Source organism: Canis aureus, unplaced genomic scaffold (genome assembly GCF_053574225.1).
Source record: "Canis aureus isolate CA01 unplaced genomic scaffold, VMU_Caureus_v.1.0 ptg000475l_RagTag, whole genome shotgun sequence".
NCBI classification, from domain to species: Eukaryota; Metazoa; Chordata; class Mammalia; order Carnivora; family Canidae; genus Canis; species Canis aureus.
Window position 1 is genome coordinate 16,506 of NW_027554648.1, and position 16,413 is coordinate 32,918.

Here is a 16,413-nt window from a genome sequence, read left to right on the forward strand (position 1 = left end):
CTCTTTATTTCCTTTGACTAATGAAATAAAGTTAACAGACCAGAATTATTTGTATAAACACCAGGGCTCCCATCTGGCTCAAGTTGTTCAAGTGCTAGATGGCAAAATTCTCTGATGCATTTCCCTCCCCCCCCCCCCAGAGTGACATGTGCTTTATGAGTACAGGAGAGATGGTGGGAAGATCCACGGACCTTCCTACCATCAGGAAGGTCTTCTGAGTCTGAACATTGGTGCTGTGCATGCTAGGCTGAACCACTATGTTGACTGCATGATTTGTATGCAAAGACGCCCACCAAGGGCATGTGCCTGACCATGGGGCCTGACCTCCAGCCTGTGCTCCAGATAGTTTCCAAATTCCTAGGATAGGAATATTCAAGATCCCAGAGTAAGATCTCCAAATTCTTAGGAATTCTTGAAATGATAATCATTCCATGTTTTTTCCCAAATTGTATTTATATATTTTTAGGTGATAATGATGATCCTAAAAGTTTTCCATAATAATAAATAGTATATCATTTTTTGTAATAGATATGCTAAAAATTTCAGAGGTTTTCTATTAAAAAAAACCTCAAACATATCTATTGCAATAACATGAAAAATGATCTCCACTAAAAGAGGGGAACATTACCACGAAATAAATGCCAAATCAAAGCCATTTTAAAAATTGAAGTTGATATAAAAATATTTACTATTTAAAAGATATTATTCTTAAGATGAAATTTTAAAACAAAGCATTTAATAACTAGGCTTTCAAAAGCATAGTACCTAAGGTGGGCATTAGGATTTGCTTCACAGAAGCTCCCATCCTTTTTTAATGATGAAAATCTTTGATTTGCTTGCCTGGATCCTGGTCTGGCCATTGAAATCTATGTTACAGTGGAGAATTAGAATACTTTTTCCCAATTTCTTGACTAATTTTTCTTGGGATTCAGGAAAACATAGATTTTTTTTTCCTGAGAAATACAGGGAATTGCAGCTGGGACCATGCTAAGAAAGGGGGCATATTTTTCTTCTAAAGCAACTTTCTCAGCTACAAAGCTGTGTCCATGCAGAGGATGTTTATTGAATTCACAAAAATGTATGTATAAACTATTTTACCTGTCAGCTTTGAAGGACCTCAAGGGCACCAGAAAAGTAGCCTTAAGTAATTTAGGAGCCACATAAATATCTTTACATATTGCAAAGCCATTGGCAAATGCCCTTGATTCACTCAATCATGTAGAAAAGCTGGAGGAAACTATGAGTTAAGTAAAAATGTTTTTACGAGTACTTCTCAACTATTGCTTTAGTCCTGGCCTACCTAGACATTATCAATATCAGTTATCCACTGATATTAATCTGGGTTTTGGCAAATCATTTTCCCTGCCCTGCCCCCATTCATGTCTTAAATACATTATATAGGCCATTATTATGTAACATGTGTTTACACATATTATGTTGAGAGTAATGAAAAGGGACTGATACATATTTTAAGTATCTACAATGTACCAAACACTATCCACATCTTTCAAATATGCTTTACCAACCCTGAAGTAATCCTATAGGACAGGTATTAACCTATTTTCCATAGGTTAAGAAAAATAAGGCTCAAAGCTATAATCAACAGCTATACTGTTGGTAAGTAACACAGCCTAGAAATTATAGTCCAACTTTAAAACAAATCCATGTTCTTGATGCCACAGCATACTGCAAGGTGTAAAATGATGGCAAGTCATAATAGCTGCTGGCTACCATGGCCCAGGGGAAAGGGTTGGTACCAGGCAGACCGGCTGCTCCACGAGGACTAACCGTGCTATCCTCAGGGTAATAAGACCTTCCCCTGTGCACACAGGGTAATAAGACCATTCCCCATGCACATTTAAATAATAACGGGAGTTTTTACTACTCTTATTTGAAAAAAATATATATATATATATATATATACATATATAATCAATTTGGAAGTAGAATATACATTTTTAGGAAAGGAATTAAAAGAATCATTGTAAACACAATACAAAGAGGTTTGTCTTACCTTTAAATATTTCACCAGTTTCTGAATTTGCCAATATTCAGATGACAAATCTGCATTTGCTTCCTGACGACGATCAGGTGGTTCTTCATCTTCCTCATTCTCTGAGGAGCTGTCACTAAGAATTTCCTCAATCTTCTCAGCACTCTTACTAAGAACAGTAACAACCACCACATATAATAAACATATTTATGCTACAAAATGGATGTGGTTATAATCATTAATATTTCAGCAATATGAACATAAGCAATGTATAAGGTACCAATACCTTCTGAGTTCTAAAGATCTTTGCTAAGATCTAAGCAAGGAGATGAATAAATCCCTGTCTCTGTACCAGGTGCAGTTCATTATTATTGCTTTGTATGCAATAATAATAAAGAAAATAGTAAGAAATGAACAAAGGCATTAAGTATATGTCCTATGGCTGTGCTGTACAAAAAGGCAGCCACAAGTCATAGAAGTTAAATATCTTCTGGTTATTTATGTTTATATTTATTTAAATTTATTGATTGAATCATGTTTATATTTATTTATCAAATTGAAATGAAATACAATTAAAATTTCAGTTTTTCAGTCAAAATAGCCACATTTCAAGCTCTCAACACTCACCTACTATACCAGAAGCTTAGATAGAAACCATTTCTATCATCAGGGAGAGTTCAATTGGGCAGCACTGCAAATGCCCACAGGAAGGGTGTCTCTTTTATGAAAGGGAGTACACTTTGTTCCTCACTGCTCTAGAAGCTTCTAACTCAACATCAGGGCCATGGATACCAGCAAGTTCACTCAAGCTTTCATCACCATATCTAATTCATTCTCATTTTCTCTTTCGCTCCATCCTCTCTTCCCTCCAATCCCCCTGTGTGATCTCTTCTCTCAATGTCTTTCCTCATTCTGTTTTGAAGCAAAGGAGAAAGCATATTTCTAATAATTGCACAGAAGTAACTTTCAAGTTTTATTAATTTTTAAAAAGATCTTCTGTTTATTTATTTGAGAGATAGAGCATGAGCAGGGGATAGGTAGAGCAGGTGGGAGAAGCGGACTCCGTGCTGAACAGGGAGCCTGAAGTGGAGCCAGGGCTTGATCCCAGGATTCTGGGATCATGACCTGAGCTGAAGGCAGATGCTTAACTGACTGACTCACCCAAGCGCCCCTGAGTTTTATAAATTTTTAAGATTTTTTTTTTTTTTTTGAAAGGTGCTTTTGCACAGAGAGTCATGCAGAATGATGCTCCTGTGCTGTCTGGGCTGCAGTGGAGTGAAACTGAAATCCTGAACTGAAGTGCCTGTTCCAATTCATCAAGCCACATGATGAGTTTCAGTTTAATGTATTCTCTTGTCCAACAAATGTCAGGAACCTGGTTTGGTTCCAGAGCAAAATCTGGTAGATAAGGCTTACTTAAGAACCAATGTAAATTTAACTCAAAGGTCCCAGATTGAAACATATACTAAATAACCTATATCCTCCAGAGAATCTCTAAATGTACTTTCCCTTAGCCTAGCAAGCTCCTGGAGTTAAGAGCAAGGTGCACTGGGTTGACCCAATCACTCTCGAATCATGTTAAAAAAAAAAATCAGTACCTCAAAGGAAAGCTGTTCTCTTTTTCCAATGATGAACCCTTTGACATATAACCTTAAATGGCTTTCCCTATTTTATGAGGTTCCCTTCCGGTCCTGTCCCATAGCAACCATACATTTGGGAGGTAAAAATAAGCAAATCTCAATGTTTCACTGACCTATGAACTCCACCTTAAGAAATACTTCTCTACTACATCATTATATCCACTTAAGAAGAGACATAGAGAAGTTCACATTTTTGTCAGAGTAATGGTTGTTGCTTGGATATACTACCCCTTTACCCTTATCTATTACTCTAGAATTCTCTGACTCACTAAATTTTTTTTTTGACTCACTAAAATTTGACTTAAAATTGAAACATGTAAGGCCAAACATTTAGTTTAGGAAAGATGAAGTAGATCTTAAGTACATAAAAATCCTGGATATTATATATAAAACAAACACGATAGGACTCTGACAGGTTGAAAGGAGAAGAAAGACTATTTAAGGATCTACAGACTTGAGGAGCAACACAATGGTGAGTTCCTTGGGTTTTTTGTCTCGTGTATTCCAAATTGGGTACTAGAGAAGATAGTGATGCAGAATTATCAGTGGGCACAGGAAAAAAAGCACCTAAGAAAAGCCTGCTCTTTCTACTCAGAGGACCAGAAAAGGAACAGCTTAACAAGATAGAAAACTTTTAGGCAACAGATGATCTATTCTAGTCAACACCACAGAAAACACTGTGGCTCACCCCCACTTCTGCTAACAATGCTAAGAGAAGAGTGTTCTACCTTTATCAGACTACAACAAAACTCCCTAATCCCTGTGTCAGAAGAGACCTAATGGAGAGTCAGAATTTCCACCAACCCCAACCCCACTGACAAATAAACAGAGTCTCTTCCTCTCTGTTACCCACAGAGACCTAGTCAGAGCTTGAACTTCCATTACCAGTTAAAAATGATGAGAAGCCCCTCGCTCACCTCCCCAAGTTGTCAATGAAGGCCTAATTGAAAATTTGTAATTTCCTTCTCTAACCTGAGGAGACAATACACATCTTATTCCACCAATGTGATGTAGGAGGAAACCTGCTAAAACATAAAATTTAAATAAGATTCAGAAAAATTAAGAGAATCATAGAATCTCAAACATTATTAAAACCTAAAAATTACCCATTCTTTTACCATGCTCCAAAAGGTAATAGATAAAAAAGACATTCATGGAAGAAAGGGTTAGAGAGAATGGAGAGAAAGAAAACCAAAACCAAAACAAACAAAAACAATGAACAGAAAAAAATATATATATAATGACAAACTTAAGCCCTAACATAATAATGACATTAAAGGTAAAAGTTCTAAATACACCAATTAAAAGAATTTAACTTACTGTACCAAAAAGAAAAAGAAAAGAGAATCAACCAAATGCTACCTACATGGAACTCATTTCAAATGTAATGATATAATATCATTAGTTTGAAAGAAAAAGAGGAAAAAAACCCACCATGTAAACAATCAAAAGAAAGCAGAAGTGTCTATAAAATAATCTGATTAGGTAGACATCAATAAAAAGAAAATGACAAGGCATATAGAGGAACATTACATAATGACAGAGACATATCAATCCCAAATATGTACACACCAAACAGCAGAGCTGCAAAATGCATAAAGCAAAAATAGAACTAAAATGAGAAACAGAAAAATTATACTTAGAGACATCAATACTACTCTCTCATCAATTTGTGGAACAACTGGACTGAAAATAAGCTAGGATATAAAAGAAATCAACACCACCAAACAATATGATTTAATCCACTTTTATAGAATACTCCAACAGCAGCAGGCTCTACATTCTTTTAAGCACCCAAAGACTCTATACCAAGATAGTGTGACCACACAAAACCTCAACAAATTTAAAAGAACTAAAATTATATAGTGTGTGCTCATTGCCCATAATGAAATCAAACAAAAAAAAATCAATAACAAACAGAAGACGAAAAATCTCCAAGAGTCTGGAAACAAACAAACAAAAAATGCACTTGGGTCCAAGAAGCGAGCCTCAAGGGAAATTAAAAAAAAAAAAAAGCCACACTGAACAGAAATTAAAATGAAAATACAACATATCAAAAACTTTTGTACACAGATAACAGCTAACACAGTGCATAAAGGGAATTATATAGCACTAAATGTTTGCATTGGAAAAGAGAAGTCTCAATTCAATAATCTAAACTTAAGTCTAAAGAAACTAGAAAAAAGAATAAAGTAAACCCAATGCAAACAAAAAAGGAAATACTAAAGAGCAGAAATCAGTAAAATTAAAACAGAAAAACAATTTGAAAAATCAGTAACAAAAAGCTGCTTAAAGAAAAGATCAATAAAATTGACAAAACTCTAGTATAACTGACAAGAAAAAGAAAAGACACAAATACCAGTACCAACAATGAAACATGGGATATCACTACAGATCCTGCAGACAACAAAAGAATAATAAGAGAAAACTATGAACAACTATACACACATAAATTTGACAATCTAGATAAAATGGACCGTTCTTTTAAAGTATAAACTATCACAACTTGCCCAATATGAAACACATAATTTGAATAGCACAATTATTAAGAGAATTTAATTCACAATTAAAAAACCCAAAACAGAAGTCTTTAGACCCAGATAGCTTCACTGTAGAATTTTACCACACAGAAGAACACCAAATTTTATATGATCTCTTCTAGAAAATAGAATAGGAGGGAACTCATTTTACAAAGCCTGATATCAAACCAAAGACAGTGCAAACAAAAACAAAAACCAATACAATACTCTCAAGATTGTGGATGCAAAAATTCTTAACATAATATTAAGCACATGTAATTCAGCTACCTATAAATAGGATGAGTGCACTATGACCAAGTGGGGTTACTACAGAGATGCAAGGCTGATTTGGTATTCAAAAATCAATCAGTGTAATCAACCACACTAACAGCCTATAGAAGAAAAATGACATGATTATACAATTGATGTAGAAAAAAGATTTGACCAAAATGAACACCCAAATGTGAATAAAAATGTTCAGAAAACCAAGAACAGAAGGGACCTTTATCAACTTGATAAAGAATATTTGTACAAAAACCTACACCATCATCATACTTAATGGTGAAAGACTAAATACTTTTCCCTTAAGATTGAGAACAAACAAGGCTATTGTTCACTTTGATCACTGCTGACCAATACAGCACTGGAACTTCCACTTCTAGTTGTAAATCTAAGAAAAAATACACAAGACTTGTATGCTGAAAACCATAAAACATTAGTGAAAGTAATCAAATACTTAAATAAACCGAGATATATAATATTCATGGATTGGAAGAGTCTACATAGTAAAAATATCAATTCTTCCCAAATTAATATAGATATTTAATGTAATTTCCAAGAAAATCATCAGTGATTTTTTTCTGTTGGAGATATAGCAAGATTATTCTAAAATTTATGCAGAAAGGAAAGGAACTAGAATAACTAAAAGCAATTTTTGAAAAAAAAAAAAGTGAGAGAAATCACTTTTCCAGACTTCAAAATTTACTATACAGCTACAGTAATACAGATTGTGTGGTAGTGGTAAGGGGCTAGATGAAAAGAAAAAAATCAGTGGAATAGAACAGATACCCAGAATAGCCCCACATATGTACACCGAACTGATTTTGAAGAAAGATACAAAAGTAATTCAATGGTGGAAAGATAACCTTTTCATTAAATAGTGCTGGAGAAATTGGACCTCCACTTAAAAAAAAACAAAGCAAACAAAAAAACAACAACAACTAAATCTTGACCAAAGTCTCACACTAAAAATAAGAAAAAGGCCATAGGCTTTATAATGTAAAACTATAAACATTTTTAGAAAAAATAGGTGATAATCTTAAGGACCAAGGGCTTCATGAGGACTTCTTAGACATGACATCAAAAATACAACCCATACAGGAACCTGGGTAGCTCAGTCAGTTGAGCATCCGTCTCTTGGTTTGGGCCCAGGTCACAATCTCAGGGATGTAAGATTGAGCCCTGCACAGGGTCTGCCTGCTTGAGACTCTCTCCCTCTCCCCTTCTCTTCCCCATGCACTCTCTCTCTCTTTATCTCTAAAATAAACATATTAAAAATAAAAACAAAACAACCCATAAAAGAAAACATTGATAAATTGAACCTCATCAATAGTAAAACGTTATTCTATGAGAGAGACTCTATAAAAAGGATGAGAAAACAACTTACAGGGAGAAGGAAATATTTGCATACTACATATTCAATCAAGGATATCCAGAATAAAGAACTCTCGAAACTCAACATTTAAAAAGTGATCTGATTAGAACATAAAAAACAAAAGACAAAGAGACATTTCACTAGAGAATATATATGGATGGCAATAAGCCCATGAAAAGATGTTCAACATCACTAGCCATTAGGGAAATGCTAAGACCATGATGAAATAATACTATACATCTTGTAGAATAGCTCAAAACCAAAACCAAAAAAAAGGTTTGGATGCAAAGGCAAGGATGAGGATAAACTCAGTTTCCCCTAAGTGTTTGATGGGAACTAAATGGTACAGCCAGTCTGGAAAAGTTAGATAGTTTCTTAAAAAGCTACACAATTATTATGTGTCAGCAATTGGGCATTTATCTTAGAGAAATGAAAACTTCATCCATATAAAAGCCTTTATATGATTGTTCATAGCATCTTTATTTTTAATATCCAAAAGCTGCAAACAATGAAAATGCTCCCAATAGGTGAATAATTAAATAAATGATGGTACAACCACACCATGGAATGCTACTCAGCAAAAATAATAAATAAATAAATAAATAAATAAATAAATAAATAAATAAATAAAATAAAATAAAATAAATAAAAAAAAAACGATTGCACTATGAACATATGCAACAACTTAGATGGATCTTAGGGGTATTATAGTGATGAAAACAAAGTCAATATCAAAAGTGTATAATTCCATTTACATGATATTCCCAAAATGATAAAATTATAGAAGTGGATAACAGGTTAATGGTTGCCGGGAGTTAGGATTATAGGGAAGAGGTGTGGGCATAACTATAAAGAGGTGGCAAGAGTGGCTTCCCAGTGGTGATGGAACCCTTCCACACACTGACTGACATGGTCATCACACACATCTACATGGAATAAAGTGATAGAAAATGATACATGCACATTATATCAATATCAGTCTCCTGGTTTCAGTGCTGTAGGATAGTTATGCAAGATGCAACCACTGGGAGAAGCTAGGTGAAGGGTATGAGATTCCTCTGTACTATATTTGCAGCATTCTGTGAATCTGTAATTAATTCAAAATAAAAAGTTTTAAAAATAGTCAAATAAATCAAATAATTTATTATGTTGAACCCAAGAATATAGGATTAATGTAGTAGGGTGTCTTAAAGTTTCTTCTTTTTCTGTGTGCACAAACTTTATAATGTGAAATGTCTGCATTTCTTCCCACTACTACCCCAAACTTACTAACAAAAGTAGCTGACCCTCCTCCACATATGCCGCTTTTGTTGTCAAAATGAAAATGGAGTCAGAAGTTTACTAGCCTTCTATTGATGGCTGTTTTTTAAAATATTTTATTTATTTATTCATGAGACACAGAAAGAGAGAGAGAGGCAGAGACATAGGCAGTGGAAGAAGCAGGCTCCATGCAGGGAGCCCGATGTGGGACTAGATCCCGGGACTCCAGGATCACACCCTGGGCCGAAGGCGGCGCTAAACCGCTGAGCCACCCGCGCTGCCCTGATGGCTGTTTTAATGAGAAATAACATCTATCACTTTAGGATTGGCAGTGCCACCAGTGATGAGTAAAATGAGGCTCAGGAAGATGACTTACCCTTGCTATGATAGGATTGTTCAAAAGTAAGAGATCAGCAAAGAGCCCAGTTCTCCTATCACTCAACTCATGGCAATTAGCATTAAATTCATTTGTTTACAGAGAGTTAACTAGTACCAATAGATGCCTGTGTTTCAAGGAACTCTTCACTAAAAGGATATCTTGCAAATATATTCAAAGAAATTCAGTATTATCATTTTTATAACTAGTCAATACTAGTTGGTCCAAGGGTCCAGTAGAGGACCCCGATGTAATGATAAGAACACCAGAAATTTGCATGCTATCTAGCCCACTGGGTAAAGGGTGGCTTTAAAGGATGGTTCCTTTTAATAGATACGTACCGAACTAACTGTGCTCTTCCAGGTGAAACAGGTGGTCCTGACCTTTCAAGTCTTCCTCTATGTTTTTTCTCTTGAGTGTCTCTTAGTAAGCTTTTGTGCCTAAAAATATATTAACATTTTAAAATTAACTTATTGTGGATTGATAGGAAATTAAAAATAGAAATGTACCTAAAGATTTCATCATTTTCATGCACCCGTGTGACATGTTTTCCTAATACAGAAAATAACTGTATGAGTTCCAGCCTCATCTGACACCTGGGATGTCCCTTCAGTCTTTCAGGCACATTTTGGCCAGTATTTCTTTTATAAGGACCAAGTACTAGGAACTGTCACTCTGCAGGCCCCTTCACTCGGAGCCTTCTACTCTGGGCACATCCTGCCCTGGGTGAAAGTTGCCTGGTTACTTCCCTTCCCCACCCGACTCTGCCACAGGGCCTGGATCTGGTTTTCCAGGGATTCCCAGGTTTAGCGTGGTCCTTGGCACATAGTGGGTTTTCATTACATAGTGGCTAGGTAAACTCATAACTGAAAAATGCCAGGACGTGGGAAGAGTGGTATTTTAAGATTCACCTTCCAGCATAACAGAGCAGCCTGTGTATTTGTCATTTTCATACTCCTTCAGATAGGAGTCACAGAGATCAAACACCTCAAAATTGATGAGAATTAGAGGAACAAGAGCATCTCCTTTTTCCCCAGGACTCCTTCCATCTGCTCTCTGGGTTTGCTGGCAACATGTACTCACTCCGTGGTTCTCAGAATCCCTGCAAGTGAGGGTCCCCTGTGACCAGCTGGGAGCCACTTCTTGCTTTACCCAATCGGGGACCGCATGGAACATTAAAAATAGGCTGAAATTTGTAAGCTATATGCTAATTTAAAAAGTGTCCTTGGCATCTCCGACTGCCGGCTTTTATGAAACACAGGGCCTTAATCTGTGCTTAGGTACCTATTTATAGACGTCCTTAAGTGGAACTCGTTTTGTATGTCAGACATTCTTTAAATTAGTGTCTGCTTCACTTAAGCCTGTTAATATTTTGGAGGCTCTAGCCTTTCTGTGGTATTTACTTAAAGTTCTGTTAATAGATAAGATGCTGTCTCTATCAAGATTTCCCTGATTCACTTCACATAATTTTAATCATTCTAAATTCACCTAGCACTTAACTTCTTCAGGTCCCTACCACTGCGTTTACATTGCCCGTGAGATTCCTCCATGTCTTTTATCATCTTTTTCACGTGATATTAGCCCTGACCTACCAATTGAGTCAATGGTGCTCTTGCCTTCCCTTCTGGTGCCCACACATAAGCCGTATTCACGCCAAATACTTCTACTTGGAATATGAAGAGCAGGGAGGGACTGACTTGTATTATGGAGGGACATGTCAACATCTACTCTGGACTTTCTCCCATGACATAAACTAACAACTAGGCAAATGTGGTTACTGAGGATGTATCAGAGAAGCCCTCATGCAAATTTCTACATACTTTTTGAAATCAACAGTGGCCTTCCAGTTTAAAGTTGGCTCTAATCTCTTGGTCATTTGAAACTTCCCGAAGTTAATTTGGTTCTTCTCTAGTATATTCTTGCTTGAAGCAAGAAAAGCTTTAGGAAGGGCGTCTGCTTCTTCCTTCTTAGGTACCTCCTTAGGCTCTTCATTTTCTTTTTTCCATTCTTCAGTGAATCTAATATCCTTTATGTACAAAAAAAACAGTAATTTTTACAATGACATCACTTCTGAATTGTTTTGTGCTATCTGAAAATTAAAAAGTGATAACTTCAGAAAATGAAGTCTCTGATGCCTCTAACTTGTGTTGCTTAGTGACACACACTAGAGAAGGGCCACTTCAGGACTCAGGTCTCTACTGGAGTGACGTTGCCAGAAATGTGATGTTCCTAAGCTCCCCTCCCCACTGCAGCACACACAGATACAACAGCAGGGTTAGACCTACTCACTCCTCACTACTGCCAGACAGATCTAAACTCAAGGGCTGCCTGGGTGGTTCAGTGGTTGAGTGTCTGTCTTTGGCTCAGGGTGTGATCCTGGGGTCCCAGGATTGAGTTCCACATCAGGCTCCCCGCAAGGGGCCTGCTTCTCCCTCTGCCTATGTCTCTGCCTCTCTCTGTGTGTCTTTCATGAATAAATAAAATCTTTTAAAAAAATATCTAAACTCAGATGCTATATTGACTGGGACACATCATGTATAAATTTCTGAAACAAAGGATTAAAAGCATATTTTGCAGTTAGCCAGAGATAAAAGACACATGACAGAGGAAGTCATTATATTTAAAAGACACATGACAGAGGAAGAAATATAATTATTAAAAAAGACTTATCAGAAACAATGCAAGCCAAAGGAAAAGAGAATGACATCTTTAAAATATTTTTTTTAAAAAAGACCTGCCAACCCAAAATTCTAAATAGAGATTAAAAAAAAAAAAAAGCTTTCAAAAATAAGGGCAAAATAAAGACTTTCATAGATGATCAAAACCAGAGAATTCTTGTTCACTTCCGGAAGGCCTGTGCTAAAGAAATGGCGATGAAGTTCTTCATTCAGAAGGAATAACATACCAGAAAGAGGACTATACCACATCTATACAAAGAAATGAAAATCTGTAGAAATGGTAAAAATATAAAAGACTCCTCATATTATTTTTAATCATTCTAAAATGTAATTGATTCTCTAATGTAAAAATAGTATCGTTGTGTTGAGGGGTTAATAGCATACAAAAGTAAAATGCATGACAATAGTGCCAAGGGTAGGGAGAGGCACTGAAGGTTACTGTGGTAAGTTCTTAAAGTCTTTGTGAAATGGTAAGACAGTATTTAAAGGTGGGTAGGATAAATTAGAGATATACATTATGAGCCCTAGGGCAGTCACCATGAAACTTTTAAGAAGCATAACTGACAAAAAGCGTAAATAAAACAATCATTTTTAAAGGCTCAATTAATACAAAAAGGGCAGGAAAAGAGAGAAAAAATAACAAAGAACAAATGAGACAAAAAAGAAACAAGTAGCAAATTAGTAAATTTAAATTCAAATCAATCCCTAGTTACATTAAATAAAAATGATTTAAAACTTCAGTTAAAAGAAACTGGATTGAATTGGATGAAAAAGGTATTTAAAAACCCACTTTCCATACGACCAATAATCAAAAAATGCAGGAATGGTTACATTAAAATCAAACAAAATGGACTTAAAAACAAAATATTATCAGACCTAAAAAGGGAGACACATAATGACAGTCAACACAACTCTTATTGTATATTCACCAAACAACAGAACTTCAAAGTACATTTAGAAAAAAATGTAACTACAAAGAAAAATAGATAAGCCCACAATTATGAGACTTCAAAAACTCCTCTTTCAGTAATCAATAAAATAAGCACACAAAAATTAATAATATAGAGAACTGAGCAATACTATCAATTACATTGACAAAACTGACAATTATAGAACATACTACCCAATGGCAGCAGGACACATACTCCTCTCGAACAAAAAAGAAATCACCAAAATTGACCACATTTTGGTCCATAAAACAAACATCTACAAAGCTAAAAGGACTAAAATCATATGAAAAAAAAAAAAAAAAAAACCTTCTCTTAATTCAATGGAATTAAACCAGAAACCAGTAAAAGAAAGATAACTAGAAAATCTTCAGATATATTAATGTGCCTGAAAACATATCAAAATCTATGGGATGTAGTTCATGTAGTGTTCATATAGAAATTTACAGAATAAAACTTTATAGTAGAAAAAATAAAGGTCTCAAATGAATGGCTAAACTTCCAAATTAAGAGATTAAATAAGAGCAAATTAAACCCAAAAAAATCAGAAGGAAAATAAAATCATCAAGAGCAGAAATCAAATAAAAAGGAAAGCAGCCAAAAAAATCAATGAAACAAATAACTGTTCTTTAAATAAAATCAACCACTTCTTTCCAGATTAATCAAGAATAAAAAGAGAGAAGACTCAAATGATCCATATCAGAATTGAAAGAGCAGTCATCACAAAAGATCTTCCAGACATTAAAGGATAATAATGGAATGCCATACTTGATGCCAATAAATTAGATAAGTTGGATAAAATGTAAGAATTCACTGAAACACACAAACTACCAAGGCTCAAGAAGAAGAAACTGGACTAGCTCTATATCTATTAAAGAAATCAAATTCTCAATATAAAAACATTCCAATAAAGAAAGCTACAGGCACAGATGGCTTCACTGGTGAATTGTATCAAATATTTAAGAAAGGAATAATATCTAATTTGTATGAAGAATTCTAGAAAGAAGAAAAGTAAGTGAATATTTCCCAATTCATTTTCTGAGGCCACATTACCCAGCTACCAACACCAGATAAAGATGTTAAAAAATAACTACTAACCCATACCTTTCATGATTATAGATGCAAATATCCTCAGTAAAATACTATCAAATTTCATCCAGTAATGTCAAATAGGGTAAGACATAATGATGAATTGGGATTTACTCCAGAATTACTCAAAAAAGTCATCAACAGACAAAAGAAGGATAATCGTGCAATCATCTCAAGAAATGCAATAAAATCACCACCTCAAAGCAGCAATGGGCTCATCTCCCATGGGTTAAGTGGAGGCCCCATGGGAAGCATGTAAGAAGGCACTCTCCCTATCAGCCAAGGTAGCGTCAGCAGAGGCTTCATAGGAACTGAACTTCCACCCCTGTCCAATGGTAATGAAGCATACTATTCCACCAGAGTTGTCAATGGAAAGTGAAGAACTCAGATCTTGCAGGACCTCCAGACTCCACCAGCAAAGTACCAGAGAAGGCCTGCTAAAACAAAAGATCTAAATAAAATCCATAGTTTCACAACATAATGCCCCAAATGTCCAAGACAATAAAAGATCATTCATCCTACCAAGAACCAGAAAGATCACAACTTGAATGAGAAAGGATAATGTAGGAATAATGTTTATACCAAGATGAAATAGATGTTGGAATAATTTGATATGAATTTAAAGCTGCCATCATAAAAATGCTTCAGTGAGCAATTTTCAAGACTTAAAACAAACTAAAAAGCCTCAACAAGTAAATAAAAGACATGAAGAAGAACCAAAAAGAAATTTTTTTATTTTATTTTTATTTATTTTTTTTTATTATTTTTTTTCAAAAAGAAATTTTGAAACTGAAATTTATGAACCAAAAAAAAAAAAAAAAAAAAAACCTCACTGGATAGGCCTAACAATATGATGGAGAGGACAGAGGGGAAGAATCCATGACCTTCCATGAAATTACTCAGTATGAATAAAGAAGGGAAAATTCATTGCAAAAAAAAATGATAGAACCTCAAGATCTGTGAGGCCACAACAAAAATTCCAAAATTCATGTCATCAGAGTAACAGAAAGAGAAGAGGAAGGGAGTCAGACTAAAAATGTATTCTAACAAGATTTGAAATTTTCTCAAACTTGGAAAAAGACATAAATCTAAGATTCAAGAAGCTGAGGAAACCCTAAACAAACAAACAAAGTTATCCATGCCAAGACACACACACAAAAATCAAACTCGACAAACTAAAGACAAGGAAAATTCTTAACAGCCATGAGACATAAACAATATTTTGCTTTTAAGAGGAAAACAATTAAAATAATAACAGATAATCATGGAAGCCAGAAGAAACATTTTTTAAACACTGGAAGTAAAGAATTGTCAGCCTGGGATACTATATCCAGTGAAAATATTCCTTCAGAAATGAAGGGGAGGTCAAGAAATTCTCAGATGAGGGAAAATGAAGAGAAGCTGTCATCAACAAACTTAACCTAAAAGAGTAAGTTCTTAAACAGAAAGACTATGATAAAAGAAGAAACTTGCAACAGCAAAAAAAGAAAAACAATGGAAAAGAATAAAAGTGTAGGTAAATACAAAAGACATTCATTCTGCTTTTGAGTTTTTTAAATGAAGTTTGATGTTTGAAGCAAAACATAATGCTGTCTTATACAGTTAGCAATGAATATGGAGGAAATAAAGACAATTACAAATGAGAGAGGTAAAGGGACTTAAAAGAAGATACTTTTTTTTTTTTTTGGTTACTAAAATTGTATTTATTTTTTCAGTCCCATCAGTGTAATAGTATTATAGCTTTTGCAAGAAGTTTATGTTGAAAGAGAAATGACATAAATTCTCATAGTATATTTGTAAAGAAAGACTATGCTGACAGTTTTTTTGTGTGACATCTCAGGGAGTTGCAAGGGATTAAGTCATACACAATTATTGTTTGAAGGCGACATGGTTTCTGTACTTTGCTCAAACTGGTATAATGTCAAATAGTAGATTATAATTGATTACATAGGTATATATGGTACAATACTCATAGTAACCACAAACATGCAAAATCTTTACAAAGAGGTACATTCAAAACACTATGGATAGAGGAGCAAGATGGCGGAAGAGTAGGGTCTCCAAATCACCTGTCTCCACCAAACTACCTAGAAAACCTTCCAATCATCCTGAAAATCTATGAATTCGGCCTGAGATTTAAAGAGAGACCAGCTGGAATGCAACAGTGAGAAGAGTTCGCGCTTCTATCAAGGTAGGAAGACGGGGAAAAAGAAATAAAGAAACAAAGGCCTCCAAGGGGGAGGGGCCCCGCGAGGAG

General features: G+C 35.0%; 1 protein-coding gene across 1 annotated transcript in view; it reads right to left on the reverse strand.

The window, feature by feature from the left end:
* LOC144310159 (outer dynein arm-docking complex subunit 2-like) overlaps positions 1 to 11,507 on the reverse strand; it is a gene marked incomplete at its 3' end in the record, with an annotated part of 27,835 nt that extends 16,328 nt beyond the window's left edge. The window contains exons 1-3 of the mRNA XM_077890905.1: positions 11,263 to 11,507; positions 9,784 to 9,882; positions 2,015 to 2,162 (exon numbers count right to left, since the gene is read on the reverse strand). Coding sequence (XP_077747031.1) covers positions 2,015 to 2,162; positions 9,784 to 9,882; positions 11,263 to 11,318 — 303 coding nt within the window. The remainder of the gene's footprint in view (positions 1 to 2,014; positions 2,163 to 9,783; positions 9,883 to 11,262) is intronic.
* Positions 11,508 to 16,413: the final 4,906 nt, after the last annotated feature.